Below are 22960 nucleotides of genomic sequence, written 5' to 3' on the forward strand. Positions count from 1 at the left end.
AGATGGGTAACTGATTGGGGTGAAGTCATGGGGCGCAGTGAGTTTACAGCAAAGTATGTTTAAAGTTCATTTTTTTGCAATTTTGCACATTTTGATATGGAGCATAGAGAACATATTTGGTGTTTTAAAGCAAGTTTGTAATTCTACACATTTTGCCATAGGCAGAGAAATTAGCATTTTTACAGCTCATTTCCTGCATTTCTACACATTTTGCCATAGGGTGGAGGAAAATGTTTGTGGCTTTTAATATTATAACTGATGAACAACGGGGCCCCACCCCGGTCGGTAATTTGGCCGTGCTTACTACAAGGTTAGATAGCTGTCTGCTAGACTAATTTACCACTCGAAAAACATTTAGCTGACAATTGAGTGACGACTGAGGCACAACCAAATCTCGAAATTACACCTTGTGTATTCTATTATTCTAACTCTCAACAAGAGGGAGGCCATGAGTTGCCCATCCCTGCTCTATATTAACATAATGTGTGTTGCAGACAGCATTGAGGTGACTTCTTGACATTCCACAACTGCCTCTTACAAAGAAGCAAAACTTGTTTTCATAAAATAAAGTAGGATAGTGACGCGAGGCATGATTTGAGAGAACGTAGAATAACTGCTCATTTACAGAGTATCTTATCGCTTTCTAACTTTTGGCAAGGTCTCCGTATCAAGAGCAATCTATGTAATATCTAAATTATAGCCTGTTTTTATATCAGTTTTGCAGCAAAAATAGTAGAATGAAGCTACAGTGGTGAATACATGGACACAGCTGACCTCTCATGTCCATTTATGGTAACTACAGAACAAATGACTAAAGCTGTCTGATTGAATTCAAAACAATTATGAATTTCTTCAATAGATTAGAATGATAAAAAAGGAATTAAGACCCAAGTTAAAGGTGAGTAAATGGAACTTAATTCCATTTGATGCATTTTTCTCTACTCGTATTCTGACCTTGAACTAAAGCTGCATTCGTAACCAAGTCGGAATTGGGAATTTACCACATACGACTGGGAAAAATACACTTTAATGCCAACTGGTAATTAATTACTAGTGGGAAACCCGTCTCTCATTCTGCGTTCCCACTTCTCCCACATGCTGACCTCTGACGTCACCTACTAAGTCTGACAGCACAACTGATTGGCAAACGTACTGCAACTTGAGAAATCATAGACTGAACTGATTAAAAATAAGAAGAAACTATACTACGACACAAAGATAAATTATATAAATAATGATAGTAAAAAGCTTTGGAGCACATTATATGAAATTTTGGGCAAAAAGGCAAACAGCTCCATCATTCATTGAATCAGATGGCTCATTCATCACAAAACCCACTGATATTGCCAACTACTTTAATGATTTTTTCATTGGCAAGATTAAAAAACATAGGGATGACATGCCAGCAACAAATGCCGACACTACACATCCAAGTATATATGACCAAATTATGAAAGACAAGGATTGTATTGTTATTCTGTAAAGTGAGTGTGGAAGAGGTGAAAATATTATTATTGTTGTCTATCAACAATGACAAGCCACCCAGGTCTGACAACTTGGATGGAAAATGACTGAGGATAAAAGGGGACAATATTACCACTCATCTTTGCCATATCTTAAATTGAAGCCTACTAGAAAGCGTGTGCCCTCAGGCCTGGAGGGAAGCTAAAGTCATTCCGCTACCTAAGAATAGTAAAGCCCCCTTTACTGGCTCATATAGCCCACCAATCAGCCTGTTACCAACCCTGAGTAAACTTTTAGAAATAACTGTGTTTGATCAGATACAATGCTATGTTACAGTAAACTAATTGATAAACTTTCAGCATGCTTATAGGGAAGGACATTCAACAAGCACAGCACTCACACATATGACTGATGATTGGCTGTGTAATGAGGTGCGTACTGGCGGCAGAGAAGTCAGGCGCAGGAGAGAGAAAACTGATTTACCACGGTGTCGTGTAATCAACATAAACAGCCGTCAACAGAACAATACATGAAATGGGGCAAACAAAACCCGGTAATCACCAGCATACCGTGCACAAGCACTACAAGAAACAATTACGGACAAGGACATGGGGGGGGGGAACAGAGGGTTAAATACACAACATGTAATTGATGGCATTGGAACCAGGTGTGATGGAAGACAAGACAAAACCAATGAAAAATGAAAAGTGGATCGACGAAGGCTAGAAGGTCGGTGACATCGAATGCCGAACGCCGCCCGAACAAGGAGAGGGACCAACTTCGGCGGAAGTCGTGACAGGCTGAGAGAAATTGATGATAAAAAGATTGTGGGGGCTGTTTTGCTAGACGTCAGTGGGGCTTTTGACATTACCAATCATAGTCTGCTGCTGGAAAAACGTATGTGTTATGGCTTTACACCCCCCTGCGATATAGTGGATAAAGAGTTACCTTTCTAACAGACCACAGAGGGTGTTCTTTAATGGAAGCCTCTCCAACATCATCCAGGTAGAAACCAGAATTCCCCAGGGCAATCTTTACTAACGACATTAGTAATCCAGTGTGTCTATGTATGTGAATGACTCAACACTATGCAAGTAAGCTACAGTTAGTTTGTTTCAGAATGGGTGGCACGGAATAAGTTAGTCCTAAATATTTCAAAAAGTAAAAACATTGTATTTGTGACAAATCATTCACTAAACCCTAAACCTCAACTAAATATTGTAATGAATAATGTGGAAATTGAGCAAGTTGAGGTGACTAAACTGCTTGGAGTTACCCTGGATTGTAAACTGTCATGGTTAAAACATGTTGATATATCAGTAGCTAAGATGGGGGGGGAATGTCCATAATAAAGCGCTGCTCTGCCTTCTTAACAACACTATCAACAAGGCAGGTCCTAAAGGCCCTAGTTTTGTCTCATCTGGACTAATGTTCAGTCATGTGGTCGGGTGCAACAAAGAGGGACTTTGGCTCAGAACAGGGCAGCACGGCTGGCCCTTAAATGTACATGGAGAGCTAACATTAATGATATGCATGTACAACTCTTATGGCTTAAAGTGGAGGAGAGATTGACTTCTTCACTACTTGTTTTTGTAAGAAGTGTTGACAAGCTGAATGCAGCTTGGACACCCATGCATACCCCACAAGACATGCCACCAGAGGTTTCTTCACAATCCCCAAGTCCAGAACAGACTATGGGAGGTGCACAGTACTACATAGACCCATAACTATATGGAACTCTATTCCATATCAGATAACTGATGCAGATTTTAAAAAATATATAAAAATACACCTTATGGAACAGCGGGGACTGTGAAGAGACACACACACACAGGTACAGACACACATATACACACACAAACGCTACCACACGCACTCTACACATGTAATATTGTTGTATGGTGGTATTATACCTTGTGTATTGTAGATATGTAGTGGTGTAATAATGTTATATGATGTACTGTTTTATATGTAATGTAAGAAGAACCTTAATGTGTTGGGACTCCAGAAAGAGTAGCAAAGGATCCCTAATAAATACAAATACCTACTCAGGAAATTACCCCGATAACAGCATTTTTGGCAGTTAAATGCAACAACAAAACATTATTTATAAAAAGCAATCTATTAATATGTTTTTTGAACAATATCATTTGTTTCCAAGCATGATAGCTGTACTTCTAGTGTATGCAGCTTGTTTGTCGTTAGCCAATCAGTGTTTCTCAACGAGTTCAAAGCACGTGACTGCATCCAACTGGTATTTATGACTTCACAACGGGTAAACTCCCACTTGGTTACAAACTCAGCATTAAGCATGGGGAAACGCATGTGCCAGCCAAGTATTTGTTTGGGGTGGAGATCACAGAAATGGAGGTGTGTCTACAGATACACGTATTCTGACTTTGACTTAATTCCCTCATAATTCCTCCAGTTTTACACGCGAATAAACCATGAATAAGGTCGAGCGAACCTATCGGTTCCAAGTGTAAAACATATACTTTCCCGTTTTCCGATAAAAAAGAACACCATTCTCCATGCACTATAATCTATAAATTGATCGGAGCTATTGATAATAGCTAGGTAAATTGGTCATCTGCATGGAGAAGGGGATTGTAAATAATAATAGCAATTGTTTTATAAGATTTTTCCTTCTGATCACTGGAGATGAATGTGATACCAGTCATGGAAGTAAACTATAAAGCATATGAATAAATTATAATTAGATGAACTCATAAGTCATATCCAGTGGTGACCCGCCATTCAGGGCTGGGGGGGCTAGCCCCCACCTGTTTTGAGACCCACATTTTTACCAACCCCCCAAAATGTAAATGAACTCTTCCTGGGAGATTTGGAGAGACCTACTCAGTCAGTCACTCGATAATATGTGGGGACTTATAATATATATTTTTTAAAGCATATCAGCATGACAGGCATTTCCACCCCTTTCCTACAGTGAAGTATAAAATGCTGTGACCTTATGCATAATTGTAATTGTATGGCCTTTTAACTTGCAGACCCAAGTCAAATGGATACACTACTGCAGCCTGGCACATTTGATGACGGGGCAAAGCCTTGCCTAACGACAGTCGTGCCAAATGAACCTTTGAGAAAGAAGATACCTATTCAGTTGTACAACTGAAATGTGTCTTCCACATTTAACCCAACTCCTCTGAATCAGAGAGGCGCCCTGGGGGGGCTGGCTTAATCCACATCATCGGCACCCGGGGATCAGTAGGTTAACTGCCTTGCTCAGGGGCAGAATGACAGATTTTAACACCTTGTCAGCTCAGGGATTCGATCCACCAACCATACGGTTGGTTGCTGGCCAAATGCTCTAATCGCTAGGCTACCTCCCGGCACTCTCAAATGTTTTAGTTGTATGCCCCGACGCCTTTGACGGTTTCTTACTATTTCTATCATGTTAAATATGACGATTAATAGTATTATTATTTATATAAATATTATTAATATTATTAATTATTATTAATATCACTATCAGCATCGACTGTCAGAAATAACCACACATATTTAACTGCCAACGTATCATTGTTTTGTTTACCTTCATTTGCTTTGTCTGTAAAGGCTGCCACGTCCGTGTGGTTGTTGCTGAGGATCACTAGTAATAATAGTTGATCATATTTAATGTAAAACAAAGCAGAAATGAACATGTAGGCGGATTAAATCATTATGGAGCGCAGACCAAGCTGTAAGTTTGTAACAGTTTGAACCATCATCACACAATTCCATTCAAGTGCGGGCAATAGGCTAGGGTATACTATTGTACACTATCCTCCCTATTATTATTCTTTCTACACTAATCTTCCAACATTACCTTGGGTTGATGAACTGAATGTGGCAAATTTCAGAATGAATGAAACCACTGAATGAATGAAACCCTATTTTTCAATGAACCTTTAGTATTCATGAAAACGTCCCTAAACATACAGTACATATTGTGAAACAACTGTTTTGAAATCTATGCACGGGTTCTCAAACGGAGATAAATATGCATATGTTTTGATGGCTATCTTTCATTGATCTCCATTCTGAAAGTATTCTCCATAAGGCTTCATTATAATATTGTGCAGATCAAAATCAAATGAAAAGTACACAGCATTTAAAGGACACCCCCAGAGGAAGTTTCCGCCACTAGTTCGATATCATTTCCTGTCCTAGAGATAAACATCAACAAATGGGGCACTGACAACTTTGCCACAGATGGAAACCACTGGACTATCTTTGACTTTGCCATCTATTGTTATCTCCAAAGTTTTGACATTGTCCATAAATTGCGGCTGCGAATCCGCCATATAAATAGTTGAAGAAGATCCGAAAATATTGAACAATCACTCCTTCCGTGGCCTCCAACTGCTCTTAAACGCTAGTAAAACCAAATGCATGCTTTTCAACCGTTCGCTGCCTGCACCCGCACGCCTGACTAGCATCACCACCCTGGATGGTTCCGACCCTGAATATGTGGACATCTATAAGTACCTAGGTGTCTGGCTAGACTGTAAACTCTCCTTCCAGACTCATATCAAACATCTCCAATCGAAAATCAAATCTAGAGTCGGCTTTCTATTCCGCAACAAAGCCTCCTTCACTCACGCCGCCAAACTTACCCTAGTAAAACTGACTATCCTACCGATCCTCGACTTCGGCGACGTCATCTACAAAATTGCTTCCAACACTCAGCAAACTGGATGCAGTTTATCACAGTGCCATCCGTTTTGTCACTAAAGCATCTGATACCACCCACCACTGCGACCTGTATGCTCTAGTCGGCTGGCCCTCGCTACATATTCGTCGCCAGACCCACTGGCTCCAGGTCATCTACAAGTCCATGCTAGGTAAAGCTCCGCCTTATCTCAGTTCACTGGTCACGATGGCAACACCCACCCGTAGCACGCACTCCAGCAGGTGTATCTCACTGATCATCCCTAAAGCCAACACCTCATTTGGCCGCCTTTCGTTCCAGTTCTCTGCTGCCTGTGACTGGAACGAATTGCAAAAATCGCTGAAGTTGGAGACTTTTATCTCCCTCACCAACTTCAAACATCTGCTATCTGAGCAGCTAACCGATCGCTGCAGCTGTACATAGTCTATCGGTAAATAGCCCACCCATTTTTACCTACCTCATCCCAATACTGTTTTTATTTATTTAATTTTCTGCTCTTTTGCACACCAATATCTCTACCTGTACATGACCATCTGATCATTTATCACTCCAGTGTTAATCTGCAAAATTGTAATCATTCGCCTACCTCCTCATGCCTTTTGCACACAATGTATATAGACTCCCTTTTTTTCCTACTGTGTTATTGACTTGTTAATTGTTTACTCCATGTGTAACTCTGTTGTCTGTTCACACTGCTATGCTTTAACTTGGCCAGGTCGCAGTTGCAAATGAGAACTTGTTCTCAACTAGCCTACCTGGTTAAATAAAGGTGAAATAAATAAAATAAATATATTGAACAAAAATATTAACGCAACACGCAACAATTTCAACGATTTTTCTGACTTACAGTTCATAGAAGGAAATCCATCAATTGAAATAAATTCATTAGGCCCTAATTTATGGATTTCACATGACTGGGTCGGAGCTATGAGTGGTTCTCGGAGGGCATAGCCCCACCCACTTGGGAGCCAGGCCCAGCCAATCAGAATGAGTTTTTACCCAAAAAAAGGGCTTTATTACAGACATAAATACCACTCCGCCCAGAAGATCCAGCAGGGCAAGAAGACAGATGTGGAGGTCTTAGGCTGGCATGGTTACAAGTGGTCTGCGGTTGTGAGGCCGGTTGGATGTACTGCCAAATTCTCTAAAACAACGTTGGAGGTGGCTTATGTAGAGAAATTAACATTAAATTCTCTGGCAACAGCTCTGGTGGACATCCCTGCAGTCAGCATGCCAATTGCACACTCCCTCAAAACTTGAGACATATGTGGCATTGTGTTGTGTGGAAACACGGCACATTTCAGAGTGGCCTTTTCTTGTCCCCAGCACAAGGTGCACCTGTGTAATGATCATGCTGTTTAATCAGCTTCTTGATATGTGGTAGAGCAAAGCCAAGTCAGACGGTGCGCATGGTTCTCACAGGGGAAGTGAAATGATCGGCTACACGTAACTTTAAATTCCTTGAATAAACATTTTGCGGGTGCCTTTTCATAATCTGGATAGACAGATTACCAATCAAAGCAGTAGAGCATGTAGTGAAGCAAAACTTTAGTGGACAAAATCATTAATCTTGGGGCGACGGGGGGAGTGGGTTTGTAAAACGCTATCATATGACGCAATTATACCATTTATAATATACTGTATATATTTTAATACAGACCGGATGTTATTTTTTTTATCGGTGAAAATGTACAAATTATCCAATGGATTATGATAATTTTCTAGTAAGAAAAAGGTGCAAAAAAACATTTAATTTGCTCCTACTTTAATTTGCTCCATGGCTCAGGCGGCCAAGTGGAACAAAGGCTGTCATCTCAGTGGCGAAGAGGAATAACATTGCAGCTGTTTCTGATGAATAAACAATGCCATGCTGGTGGGTGGTAACATTCAAATAAAACCCAGCACTGAAACGAAACGTAGGCTGAAAATAATCTGTATGTCATATCATAAGAAAAGACTGCATTCACATGGATTTGCACAAAGTGGGCAGTTTGGATGTGTCACTTCTAGCCCAAATATATCATACTTTGACTAAAACGATGACTTATTGAATTAAATCGTTGGGAAACACCATGGGTAAGCTCTGGCCATCATCTTTCAGCTTGAAAAAGTGGATTTCTACTGGTGTGGGCGAATCAAGGGATTGATTAAGATGAACAAACAGGACAACTCCCTGATCAAATTGGTAGGCCACCCAGTGGGTGTGTTTTCTGGAACTTTATCAAAATGTATACATTGTGCACAAGGGAGCCACACCCGCAAACCTTGTTACGCACATGTATAGGGTAAGTCTGAATAACACATACTAAGAAGTGCTTATATCGAAAGGTGTAAAAAAGGCATACATTTCCTAAGGCTGAATCGTCCCATTAGTGCACATGTAGACGAGTTACGAAAACTCTTCAAAAGTGGGCACACAATTATCACTTTTGAATGAGCACCCACATGCATAATCATAAGTCCATGCGCATCTTCCTGGCTGCTATCTACATGTAATATCATTGTGAGATGTGTCATCATATAAATGCTCACACGCCATACAATTGCAATATTTAATGTACTTTTTTCAAATTTTATTCATGTTTACTACATCATTTTCATTGGCTGAACTTCACAACTTCAAATCGTACAATCACGGGGACCAGAAATCTGAAAAACCCATTCAAGTATACACTTAATAAATTATTGTTCTTAAAAAAAAGACAAAATAAATTAATACAAAATAAATACTAATTAAATAATCATGGAAAATAAATAGCCTTACAAAAATGAGCAAATAATGTCATGAACCTCCGATATAGTACAAATCCACCATGCAATCTTGAGAGAGTGACAGTTGGAACATTCCTTTTTCAACCTGAAACAAACAAATACAGTCTACTAGACCTGCTGTGTTTGACCTATGACCCATAGAGGACATAGAGGACAGTGTTCTGGAAGTTTCTGTGTCCTCGACCAGCAAGGTGCCCCTGTGTGGCAGCTTAGCTTGGGTCTAGTCTAGTCTGGTTAGTTCTCTGAGAATAGGCAACCTTGAACGTCCCATCAGCCCATTGGGCAGAACCAGGCAGAATCCCAGAATCTCTATCAGCCAGGAAGGAGTCTTTATCCTCCATTTTGGATCTGATCCCATCGGGCAGAGGATCCGCAGACAGAACAGAAACATAGCCCCAGCCCCCCCACCCCCTTCTCTTCCACTTTGTAGCCCCCACGTTGATGAGCTGGGGGGTCTGGGAGACAGGACCGCTAGCTAACTGGCTGGCCACTTGCTGCTACAATGCACACGTTTGTTTAGTTTTTTTGTCGTGGGGGTTGGCGCCTGGTTCCTAGGAGCTGGCAGCCGCAGCGCTGTTGAATTTGTCCAGGACGGTGGCGTTGACTCTCTGGAACAGCCACTGCTGTGTCTCCGACCCAGGGTCGCATTTATTCATGAAAATCCTCTTATCACCGGGACTGCAGTCCATGCAACCGCTGCTCACCAGGTGGTACAGCAATTTATCCTGTATGTGTTGGCCCAGAGAGAGAGAGAGAGAGAGAGCGTTCGAGAGAGACACAGAGTGCGAAAGAAAAAGCATGAGGTAGAGGTAGAGAGAGAGAGAGAGAGAGAGAGAGAGAGAGAGAGAGAGAGGAGGCACAGAGAGAAGAGAGGGAGGAAAAGAAGGACTGAGATAAATTATTTAAATAAAGTAGAGACAGGTAAGCCTGTCTCTGGCAGGCAGGCTGCTGTTTAATCCTGCTCTCTCATCTCCCACTCCCTTCAAACAGATTACAGACGGGGAGCTGAGCATCTGACTGCAACAAGGTATTTCCTACCTCCGTTGGGGGAGGAGTGAGGGGTCTGAATTTGGGAGGTAAACTAGGCTGAGAAATATGAGTTCAACACACAAGAGTTTTTAAACCCAGAGTTCCAACGGACCAGTACATTACTTTTCTGAATGTTTATTCTTTGGGTTCATCCTCCCTCGCGTGACAGAAAGGGAAAAGTAACACTCAGCTGCAAAAGAGAGAGGAATTGAAGGAAGTACGAATCGTTGAAAACTGACAACACAAATTAAAAATACGTCCCTGGCTTCCAATAAAAGATTATCTATGGTGATCGCGAACTATTAAATATAGCCAGTGATGGATTCAAACTGAAAAAGGATTCTGTGGGGAGGGATAAAGTTGTGGAGAAAGATGAGGAGGTGGAGAACGCCTCAGAGGTACTTGGCAGTCATTTTGTTCTGGTATCATGCCTTCCTGATTTTACAGTGTTCACACAGCCTCAAGCCCAACTCAGCCCTTTAATAAGCAGCTATTGCATCTGTGTAGCCTGAGCTCAAGACCTGACTGTGTTGTCTTGCCACAGTAATGGAAGTGGCAAACAGATCTGGGACTCACGCTAGCATCTGTGCACCTCGAGTCATTCTAGGCAGAACCTTAAGAGAGATGGGACTGTAATGACATTCTGATTTTGCGCTGAGTAAACATGAATCTCTCCTCCTTAAACGATGTGGAGGAAATAGGAGTGGTGCGATGATAAAATAAGTCCCCTATTACTTTCCTCGTCCTGGAACGCAGCAGAAAAACACGGTGTACATATTTTCTATTCTACTTTGATATTGTGTTGTGACTGAATACATCAGGCCTACTTTCCTTTACTACAGTGTTTACGTGGCTACATATGGACATTTCCCTGGTGTGTAGGACTGCTATCAACGCAATTGAGTTAGATTGCCTTGCTGTGGCAGTGGAATAACCACACAACTTATGTGTTTTAGCTACCGTTCTGTGGCTGTGGTAGTAATCTGAATGATGAGGTGTTTGATGTGGTGTTATAACAGTAATCATACCAGGCTAAAGTTACCAGGCTTTCTGTTGACGATTGATTATTTATTGATAATTTACGTTCCACATGGGATTTAAAGCCAAAACAGAAGTAAAGTAAGTACCATACAGATACAATATAATCGTGTTCTATTTAATTCTGTTTAAAGTTACCTTCCTATAGCTCCAGTGCTGGTTGCCCTTCATGCCGTGGCAGTCGTACAGTGTGACAGGGGAACTCTGGGAGATGGAGTCAAAGCAGAACTTCCTGGTGTGGAGAGGATCCCCTGGCCTGATGTCCTCTCTCCAGCCAAATGTAAATATCTGAGTACAAACAAGTACACAGGCACAACATGGTATCCAAGTTCCGTTATGAGATTCACAGCATGACTACCCTAAATGTCATTTTAGAGGCGGATGAACATGAGGACAAGAATGCGGTGATGATCTGTTCAGATTTAACAGTAAACAGCCGGAGAAATAGTTGCATAGGAAGCAATCGCCGGCTAAAGTACCCTAAACTTGTTTTGTATTAAAGGAAAAGGCCAGCCAAAAATGATCTTTTGGTATTTGTTTCATTAGTCCATTGTTGATGTACTACTAATATGTTTTTCATGTCAGCAATCAAGTTTTCAACATATATAACTTTCAAAATACATAAATAATGCCAGTATGATGCAAAATGATAATAAATGCATCATACCAGCTGTATTGCTGTATTCTGAAAGTTGTAAATCTTGATTGCTGAAAGGCAAAAACATTTTGGGACTATATCATGGGTGGAATTTTCCTTTTAGTGTAGTTCTGTGTATTTCGTATGTTCTGGTTCTTTTGCGAGACTAAGTGTTGTGATGGCTGTTTTGCAGACAGCACATGTTGCAACTAATCCTTAATCAAACGATTGAAATTATCATCTTTAATCAAAGGATTTGCAGAGTACCTTCCCAAAAAGGTATTTCTTGCACGGGGCAATATGCAGTTCAAACAATAACATTTGCAAGTTATATTCCTTAAGTATCAATGGGTACATACAGTATAATTCATTTAAAAGTCACAAAATGGATGTAGCAATTGCAGATTGCTGCTTTAATGGGGCTCCCTAATGGGGCTCCCTGCCTAAATAAAGGTTAAATAAATAAAACATACTCATGGAGGCGTCATTCATTCCTGACTATTACTGACTGACTGACTGATTAACAGGCCGGACTCATGGAGGGGTCACTCCTGACTGATACTGACTGACTGACTGACTGATTAACAGGCCAGACTCATGGAGGGGTCACTCCTGACTGATATTGACTGACTGACTGATTAACAGGCCAGACTCATGGAGGGGTCACTCCTGACTGATACTGACTGACTGACTGACTGATTAACAGGCCAGACTCATGGAGGGGTCACTCCTGACTGATACTGACTGACTGACTGACTGATTAACAGGCCAGACTCATGGAGGGGTCACTCCTGACTGATACTGACTGACTGACTGATTAACAGGCCAGACTCATGGAAGGGCCATTCCTGACTAATACTGACTGACTGACTGACTGAATGATTAACAGGCCGGTGATGTGCTATAGTATAGACCACAGCCCCGCTATACAGTATAATATAGTATAGACGACACTGTACCATACAGTATAGTATAGACTACAGCCTACTATACAGTATAATATGGTATAGACTACACCATACTATACAGTATAGACTACACCTTACTATACAGTATTATATGGTATAGTCTACTCCCTACTATATAGTATAATATAGTATATACTACACCCTGCTATTAAGTATAATATAGTATAGACAACACTGTACCATACAGTATAGTATAGACTACACCCTATTATACAGTATAACATAGTATAGACTACACTACGCTATACAGTATAATATAGTATAGACTACACCCTACTATGCAGTATAACATAGTATAGACTACACTCTACTATACAGTATAATATGGTATAGACTACACCTACACCCTATTATACAGTATATTATAGTGTAGACTATACCCTACTAGTATAATAGACTACACCCTACTATACAGTATAAAATAGTATAGAACACACCCTACTATACAGTATAATATAGTATAGAATTGTCGGAACTAGAAGCACAAGCATTTCGCTACACTCGCATTAACATCTGCTAACCATGTGTATGTGACAAATAAAATTTGATTTGATTTGATTTGAATACACCCTAATATACAGTATAATGTAGTAGAGACGAACACCTACATCCTACTATACAGTACACGGCTCCGGTTGTACCTACCTGCTCGTGTGCCCAGGTGCGTTCAGCCCCCTCCTTCAGACAGGCGTCCAGTCTCAGCTCTGTCCCTGTGGGGCCGTGCTTGGAGTCTATACACAGACCTGATGCAGCGTTACGAATCTACAAGGACACAAAGAGAGAGAGGGCTCAGTTAAAACCAAACACACACACAATTTGAAGGCTCCCAAAAACAGTGAAAGGGAGGCCTCGGTGAAGACTTGCACGCCCGCCCACACACACACACACACACACACACACACACACACACACACACACACACACACACACACACACACACACACACACACACACACACACACACACACACGCCATATACATCTATAGATGTAGAGACCACAGGATGAGATACTCCGTCTTCTCTCTAATGCTCAAAGCTCTGATCAATGGACTCCAGTGTAGAGTGGAATCCATGGCAACCTTCCAAACACACTGTACACAGTAACTTAGTACAAGCAGCCAACTATTTATACACAGTATGTGGTTTTAAGTAACAGCGTATGATCTGACATGGTATCAAAGCTCTCACAGTTTGCTGACACGATCTACTCTCACCAGTGACTGTAAGAGATAAGCTAATTAGTTCCTGGAGCATCTTCCTCCCTCTAAACCGGAGTTAATAGGCGCCCCCTACTGTGAAAACTTTAAAAGTTTCAGAGTTACTTGGCTCTCAAACACATTTGGTTGACTGTGTCATTTGCCTAATTCTCTTTATAGCATTCAGGTGAGCTTGGCTCGTGTCACAGTATGGCTCAATAATGCATGAATCCAGTAGCACTGCATCTAAAGTAGTCTGGTCTCTGTCTGTCTCTGTGGTCCTCACTAACACATTCAGAGGAGAGAGAAAGGCGAGGGCAGAGGAGAGGAGAGAGGACAAAGGAGGAGAGAGGGGGAGAGTGAGTTAGAGTGTGTGAGAGATAGACAGAGAGAGAGCGAGAGGAATGTTTGGAGAGAGGAGGTCCTACAGGGTCAGAGTGAGACACTGTATTTGACAGGAAGGAGACCAGGGATGGAATACTCAGAGGTGTTTTGCACAGGGTTGACTCTCTTATAAAAGTTGTTACCCCTGCTCGCCCCTAGATGGGGCCAAAGACATTAACTAGGGCTGTAGCAAACAATGGTGATTGTTTGACTGTTAGTGTGGAGAATGTCTGACAACAACGCTATGGCTGGCTATGAAAATGTTGATTATAAAAATGTATACCAACTCAATGTCAGCTCTCCTCAATGTTGTGCATGTTTTTCTAATAACAGAGTACAGATTATGGCTTTTATTTTGGTCAGGATAACCTATGTTTCTTTTGTGGAGTTGAGATAAAAACTCGTGAGCTGTGAAAAATGGAGCAACAAAAACGAAACTAACGGAATGACAGATAAATTCTCTACAAAATGGCGACACATTTCTTGCCTCAGTGCTTTCTGCCTCTTTGGTTGCTCCTGCATCTAAACTAGAGAGGCCCTCCCCTTTTCCCATCACGAAGGAGTGAAATATTCAAGACAAGTGAACAACAACAGAAACATCCATTAGCTACAGGTCAGAAGTGACCAATTTTCTACAGGCAGCCCCATCTCTGGAAGGTCACATCGTCACCCACACATAGTTCTACTCTGAGATAAGATGACTTGTATTCTGTAGGATGCAGCCAATGAGAAAAGAGAGGGAAACACGGTTTTCCTGACATAGACCTAATTCAATCAGACACTATTCCAAAAGGATGATACATACCAATAATAGAAATCTTTGTTGCAAAGTTCTACAGTATTTTACATGGCAAACAATAATACGAGTTTAGTCCTTTAAATGCTGCAAACAAATCAGGCACCCGTGGAGCAGCATTATTGTGTAATGAAGCAAAAAGTTTTGCCAGATGTGCAGTTGGAAATGCAAAATAATACCCACCTGCATTGCAATTCAGAAACTTCAAATAATCAAAACTCCCTCAGCCTGCCGCCCGCATCGACAAAGTGCATTTAACCACAGGGTCATTAGGAGTAAACTGCTGATCGCGCTGAAAGACCAATAATGGTGTGCGAATTGTACTGCATAATGGGCCTTCACTCTCCACTTTTCCCAAGCCTCATTTGTCTGAAATGGGCCCAGGAGCAAAACACAGTGCTTATCCCTGATGCCATGCCTATCAACATGCCAGCGCTGATCTGGAGACAGTTAGAGCCGAATCAAAAGGCCTGATGATTGCATCACTTGAAGTGATTTAGACCTATTGAAGGAGCCGTGGTGTGGAGTTGTGGGGAGGGAGGAAGATTGGATGGTAGGGAGGGTGTCAGATCGACAGCCCCCTATTTACCCAGTCTGCACAGCTCCAAGGCCGAGGTGTCGAGAAGGCTGACCCCCTGATCGCCATCTTCCAGAGATGTAGAGGAAGTTTAATCTGAGCTCTCTCTCCTCTATGTCTGTCTCACAATCTCACTCTCTCTTTGTCCCTCTGATCTTATCCCTTTCTCTCTCTCTCTCTGTCGGTCTACCCCCTCTCTCTTCTCTCTCCCTCTCCTCCTTTGCAATCTGGGCTTGAATACCCAATGAGAGATCTTTATAGTTCCATAGATCAGGTGTGGTGACAGCGGAGGGACAGGCGGGGTGACAGGCGGGGTGAGAGCCAGGGAAGAGATGGCACATGAAGCTGTCAGCCTGACGATAAAATTACTACCATCCTCACCCGGGGGAGGGAAGAGGAGATATTTACCTACTGTACAAACATTTTCTCATCAAGAGATACACCGCTTCACTTCTTATTTACTATCCATTTTCACCTCTGGCTAATACGGAAGGGGTGGTTAATCAGCGGGGACGGGAATAAGCTGGGACTTGTGTTATGTTGTGTGTGTTTGTACAATTTGTGCTAATGGCCTTGTAGACGTGAACAGCGGAGAGTGGGAAAGGTGGGTCACCGCGGAGACGGCCTTCCATTCTACCTATTATCATTAGTACCCTGACCCAGGGGCCAGGACGTCAGGAAAACATAGAATGTGAGATTTTCTAAAAGAAGGCAGAGCAAGGAATCCAATTATAGGTAATGTAAAATTAATTTCATTTTTCATATTAACGTACAACGTGTTTCGCCGTGAGGTTTCTGAAATGTTTCAGTGGCTTGAGAGGAGCATGTGGTTTCCTTCCGGCATATTGGATGAATTTATTAGTGAATGATGTATCTCAGGTCCATCTAACCATCTATCAGTGATGATTAAAACTACTCCTGCACCCAACGTCCCTATGGAAAAAAACTGGTTGGGAAACAATCTCCACGAATACCTGATTCTTAGCCTGGAATCCCCACTATTTTCAGTTGAAGTTGGAAGTTTACATACACTTAGGTTGGAGTCATTAAATCTTGTTTTTCAACCACTCCACAAATTGACAAGTCGGTTAGGACATCTACTTTGTGCATGACAAGTGATTTTTCCAACAATTGTTTACAGACAGATTATTTCACTTATAATTCACTGTATCACATTTCCAGTGGGTCAGAAGTTTACATACACTAAGTTGACTGTGCCTTTAAACAGCTTGGAAAATTCCAGAAAATTATGTCATGGCTTTAGAAGCTTCTGATAGACTAATTGACATCATTTGAGTCAATTGGAGGTGTACCTGTCGATGTATTTCAAGGCCTTACCTTCAAACTCAGTGCCTCTTTGCTTGACATCATACCGCTCAGGAAGGAGAAGCGTTCTGTTTCCTAGAGATGAACATACTTTGGTCCGAAAAGTGCAAATCAATCCCAGAACAACAGCAAAGGACCCTGAGAAGATGCTGGAGGAAACAGGTACAAAAGTATCTATGTCCACAATAAAATGAGTCCTATATCGATATAACCTGAAAGGCCGCTCAGAAAGGAAGAAGCCACTGATCCAAAACTGCCAAAAAAAAGACAGACTACAGTTTGGAACTGCACATGGGGACAAAGATTGTACTTTTTGGAGAAATGTACTCTGGTCTGGTCTGATGAAACAAAAATAGAACTGTTTGGCCATAATGACCATTGTTATGTTTGGAGGAAAAAGGGGGAGGCTTGCAAGCCGAAGAACATCATCCCAACCGTGAAGCACGGGGGTGGCAGCATCATGTTGTGGGGGTGCTTTGCTGCAGGATGGACTGGTGCACTTCGCAAAATAGATGGCATCATGAGGTTGGAAAATTATGTTGATATATTGAAGCAACATCTCAAGACATCAGTCAGGAAGTTAAAGCTTGGTCGCAAATGGGTCTTCCAAATGGACAATGACCCCAAGCATACTTCCAAAGTTGTGGCAAAATGGCTTGATGATAACAAAGTCAAGGTATTGGAGTGGCCATCACAAGCCCTGACCTCAATCCCAAAGAAAAATTGTCGGCAGAACTGAAAAAGCGTGTGCGAGCAAGGAGGCCTACAAATCTGACTCAGTTACACCAGCTCTGTCAGGAGAAATCTGCCAAAATTCACCCAACTTATTGTGGGAAGCTTGTGGAAGGCTACCCGAAACGTTTGACCCAAGTTAAACAATTTAAAGGCAATGCTACCAAATACTAAATGAGTGTATGTAAACTTCTGACCCACTGGGAATGTAATGAAAGGAATAAAAGCTGAAATAAATGGTTCTCTCTACTATAATTCTGACATTTCACATTCTTAAAATAAAGTGGTGATCCTAAATGACCTAAGACAGGGAATTTTTATTGAGATTAAATGTCAGGAATTGTGAAAAAACAGGAGTTTAAATGTATTTGGCTAACGTGTATGTAAACTTCCGACTTCAACTGTAAATGGTGAACGGAGCATACGAGTGTGGATTCCAGGCAACCTGATTCCAGCATTTATGGGTATGATTGCCCGAGGCTAGATCCCATCCTCACAGAGCGCAGATCGAGTGAGATTGTGTGTGTGTGCCAGAGAACAGAGAGTGAGATTGTGTGTGTGTGCCAGAGAACAGATAGAATGAGATTGTGTGTGTGTGCCAGAGAACAGAGAGTGAGATTGTGTGTGTGTGCCAGAGAACAGATAGAATGAGATTGTGTGTGTGTGCCAGAGAACAGAGAGTGAGATTGTGTGTGTGTGTGCCAGAGAACAGATAGAGTGAGATTGTGTGTGTGTGCCAGAGAACAGATAGAGTGAGATTGTGTGTGTGCCAGAGAACAGATAGAATGAGATTGTGTGTGTGTGCCAGAGAACAGAGAGTGAGATTGTGTGTGTGTGTGCCAGAGAACAGATAGAATGAGATTGTGTGTGTGTGCCAGAGAACAGAGAGTGAGATTGTGTGTGTGTGCCAGAGAACAGATCGAGTGAGATTGTGTGTGTGTGCCAGAGAACAGATAGAGTGAGATTGTGTGTGTGTGTGCCAGAGAACAGATAGAATGAGATTGTGTGTGTGTGCCAGAGAACAGAGAGTGAGATTGTGTGTGTGTGCCAGAGAACAGATCGAGTGAGATTGTGTGTGTGTGCCAGAGAACAGATAGAGTGAGATTGTGTGTGTGTGTGCCAGAGAACAGATAGAATGAGATTGTGTGTGTATGCCAGAGAACAGAGAGTGAGATTGTGTGTGTGTGCCAGAGAACAGATCGAGTGAGATTGTGTGTGTGTGCCAGAGAACAGATAGAGTGAGATAGTCATAAAATGCCAAGGCCACCTCCAGCCCCATCCCTTCACAGGTAACACAGAGATGCATTATATATACCTCAGAATACGATGCAGCAAACTGCATGTCATGTTTATGGACAATGTAAAGTAAAGTCAGCTACTTATGGTTTCTGGGGGTAGTGAAGCAGACAGTCCAGCTGTGTCCATTTTGTGACACTGTCTACTCTAAAACATTTCATTAGCAGGCTGCTGGCTGCTTGTCCCATATGAGAAACGCATTACGTTTCAGCGAGCACCAGACATTCATAAATCAATGAACATGGAAAAGTCCCAAATGGCCCCCTATTCCCTAAATAGTGCACTATTTTGAGCCATGATCAAAAGCAATGCACTATAAAGGGAATAGGGTGCCATTTGGGATACAGCTCTGGTAGAATAATAGCCTTCCGTGACACACCTGTGGAGGCATTCAGGGACTGTCTCTTAGCTGATGTATTGGTGTCTGGAAATAGATTCATTCATTACAATACCAGCTAAAAATACGCAAGAAACCAAATCAGCCTGTGGATACTGCTCAGACTTAGCTGTTATTGGTGGCATGTAAGACAGTGGGTTTATGTAGGCCTAAGTATTGTGAGAAGTCCTATTATTTGTATCAATGTCTCAGTAAGTGACCTCGAAAACATTACCTGACGTTTCATTTTGGATTCTAAGGTAATCACATATGGTTTTATATGCCTTTGTATGCTTTTCTGTTCGTGTGTGTGTGTGTGTGTGTGTGTGTGTGTGTGTGTGTGTGTGTGTGTGTGTGTGTGTGTGTACCGGCTCCTTCGAGTGTGTCAATTCGTTCTGTAGGTGCGTTATCTCTGTCCGTGTGCGTACGCGCTCTTGTATGTGTGTGTGAATGTGTGTGGTGGTTCTGTGTGTATTCCTAACTTCCTACCTCTCCCCAGGCGGCAGGCAGCGGCTCCACAGCGGGGTAGTACTTGGCCAGGTCCCAGGCCACAGCGTTCATGTACCATTTGAAGTCTTTACACTTGAGGTGTCTTCTCAGCTCCTTCTGGGCCGTCAGGTCCCCGGTGGACAGGTGGCGGTACTCTGGACGACGCTGGTAGATGAACTCTGTGTACTCATCCATCCATGTCTCAGCCACCCTCTTCAGGTTCTGAGATAAGGGAGAGAGAGAGATGGGGTAAGGAGATGGACTGTCTGTGTGTTTAGCTTATCACAGCACAGGTCACAGTGCGCTGAGTTAGTCAAACCTCATCTTAAATCAGATAGATGGCTGGACCTACATCCTCAGTTTAACTATCAGCCATGTGCAACCAGTCAAAATGGCTGCATGTTAGCCATAACCAGTTGATGGAAGCAGTGTATTGACTGGTCAGTCTAACTTACTCTGGCTAGGCTTGTTCCAGATGGCACTTTGTAGGGGACGTATTTCCTGTAGATATGTCCTACTCGGGAGCATGGTACGTCGTACATACTGCCCCCACACATCCATACCTGAATGGAGATGGAACACAAATAATGCCTCAGTACATTACTTCAAAAGCTTCCTGTCAGCCTGCTAGCTATGTGTTCTAAGCAAGGCCGCAAAACCTTTGTAACTTAACCAACCGTGTGTTATAAGTAGGGTTGCAAAATTTCAGGAACACTTAATACATTTTCTGGTTTTCCAGAATACCTGGTTGGATGATTCTGGATTTCCTGCTTATTCCCTCCTGATTCTGGGATTTCGGGAGAAATCAGAACATTTATTGAATGTTCCCGGAATTTTTCAACCCTAGTTGTAAGCACTGAAGTAAAGAAAGAAAAGAAAAAAGCACATTTTGTTTTTCCTATTGTTCCAGAAAGGAATCTTTCAATTTTAAAGCCCTGAGTTATTGTGGACTGAGTTCAGAGTGAGGATATTGTTGTTGAAATGGTTGTGTAGATGGGTTTGTGTTGTGTTTGTTGCAAGACCCTAACAGACAACCTATTGTCCTGTCCCTCTGTCTACACTTGAAGTGGATTCCCACTTTGTCTGCTTGGCAGGGCCACATTATAAGCCTCTTTGAGCGGAGGGACTGAAAGGAATCCTATTTCCAGAGCACTTCGCTCGATACCCCTCTTTTCCTGCATCAAAGGAAGAGCTAGAAAGAAGAGGAAGGAAGAGGTCAGGTAGTGCTACTCTGAACCCCTTCAGTCTGCTATCCTCTCCCTTGCTCTCTCTTCCTCCCTATGCCTCTCTTTATCTCTTCATGTCCCTCCATTCTTTCTCATTCCTCTGCCCTCTTTCCCTCCCTCTCTCACCCGTCCTTCTTTCAAACATGGCAGCTTGATTAGAATTAGAGTGGTCATGCTGACTATTTGGAAAGGATGCTGGGATATTTCACCTCTCCTCCGCTTCTCCTCCTCACTCCCGCAGTGTGTGTGAGCGCTCCACCTCTCTCCCTGCTCTGCCATATCAAAACGAGGCAGGGTGCTTTCCTGTGGAGCCTCAGGTTAATGGTCAAGCTGGCTTTACAGGCTCCATTGACATGTGGGGAGATTCCTCCAGTCTTCAGAAAATGGCTTCCTCAGAGGACCAGTGTAGATGTTCATTGACCTCTCATATCAGCAGAAATACGAGGGGTTTATGAATGACCCCCATGCGTTCATGAGTAACAATTTGTTTTAGCGAGGTCAAATTTGAGGTAAAATTCCTCGAGATGCTTTGATGATATCTGTTCAATGTGAGAAACAACCAGTGTCAATAGATTGTCAGTCTAACAGCTATCATATGTAGGCTAACTGTCAGACATCCATACTCCATGACAGTAGAGGAGAGTGGGGTGAATTGAGCCAAAGGGGTCAGTTGAGCCACGCTTGTTTCTAGGAAACCCTACACATAATGTATCATTTGACCAAATATTTAGGAAGAGGTCGTCATTTCATGGAGTCTATGAAAGCTTCAATGTGACGTCCTAAACCTAGCATGAATGTGCATCCTTGTAGCTGTGTGGGGTAATAAAGTCAAAATGTTTGTCTTGGATTAAGTTGAGCCAATGGCAAGTTGAGCAAATTGAAGTGTTTTCTTCCCAAGTGTAATGCAAGGCATTATTGGTGGGATATGAGGTTACAACCGGGCCTGGCCTATGTTCATTTTAAAAAGTACAAAATGTTTGTTTGGTGTTAAGCCTGTGTTAAAAGATGCTTCAAAATATTAAAAGACAAAAAAGCGATTGTGATTATGATAAATTGTGTTTGGGAAATGAAGATGGTTTCAAAAATGTAGTGCTAATATTTCAATCAATACAGATATTTGTAGGCGGCATAGCTATGTTTTCCAAACTGTCATGTTTACATGAATTCTGATTGTTTCCAGAGATACACAACATCCTGAAATATATGAAGATATCTTTGCTAGAAATAATACTATATTGCTTTAACAGAGTGATGCTGAATGTAAAAAATCCTAATCTCCTAATACCCTGACTACACCGTTCACGTCGCGTGCCCTCGAGTTGCAAAATACATGTAGGAATCTATGTTATTCAATTATTGCAGCCACAGTGCTCGCGCGTGTCAACAAGCATCTGCGTAGCTTAGGGCTAAAATAGAAGTCATTCCTATTTCTGAAGCAGATCACGCTGCAAGTCCTGCCTCTCCCATCTCCTCATTGGTTTATAGAAGCAGGTACCCACGTGCCATCTCCTCATTGGTTTATAGAAGCAGGTACCCACATGCCATCTCCTCATTGGTTTATAGGAGCAGGTACCCACGTGCCATCTCCTCATTGGTTTATAGGAGCAGGTACCCACGTGCCATCTCCTCATTGGTTTATAGGAGCAGGTACCCACGTGCCATCTCCTCATTGGTTTATAGAAGCAGGTACCCACGTGCCATCTCCTCATTGGTTTAGAGAAGCAGGTACCCACATGCCATCTCCTTAGTGGTTATACCCACGTGGGTGATTGAAAGACAAACTGTTGCCGCTTGTCGTGGTAATACTATGAAAGTTTAGATGCCAATCACCATATACGTTCAACGATGAAAAAGCCTGGAAGGAGGAGAGATGACTAGAAACGATTCGGTTGACCGTTTTTATGTGTGGATTAATTGTCGGAGTAGACCTTGTGCATTTCAGGTAAAATAACAACATAATGTTTATATCCCAGGACAA

General features: G+C 42.2%; 1 protein-coding gene across 1 annotated transcript in view; it reads right to left on the minus strand.

Annotated features, from left to right (window-relative positions):
* Positions 1 to 8748: 8748 nt before the first annotated feature.
* LOC115137568 (polypeptide N-acetylgalactosaminyltransferase-like 6) overlaps positions 8749 to 22960 on the minus strand; it is a 258010-nt gene continuing 243798 nt past the window's right edge. Inside the window, exons 8-12 of the mRNA XM_065024897.1 lie at positions 20212 to 20319; positions 19757 to 19978; positions 13229 to 13345; positions 11117 to 11266; positions 8749 to 9636 (exon numbers count right to left, since the gene is read on the minus strand). Coding sequence (XP_064880969.1) covers positions 9463 to 9636; positions 11117 to 11266; positions 13229 to 13345; positions 19757 to 19978; positions 20212 to 20319 — 771 coding nt within the window. The 3' untranslated portion in view covers positions 8749 to 9462. The remainder of the gene's footprint in view (positions 9637 to 11116; positions 11267 to 13228; positions 13346 to 19756; positions 19979 to 20211; positions 20320 to 22960) is intronic.

This window comes from Oncorhynchus nerka, linkage group LG11 (assembly GCF_034236695.1).
Source record: "Oncorhynchus nerka isolate Pitt River linkage group LG11, Oner_Uvic_2.0, whole genome shotgun sequence".
Taxonomy (NCBI): domain Eukaryota; kingdom Metazoa; phylum Chordata; class Actinopteri; order Salmoniformes; family Salmonidae; genus Oncorhynchus; species Oncorhynchus nerka.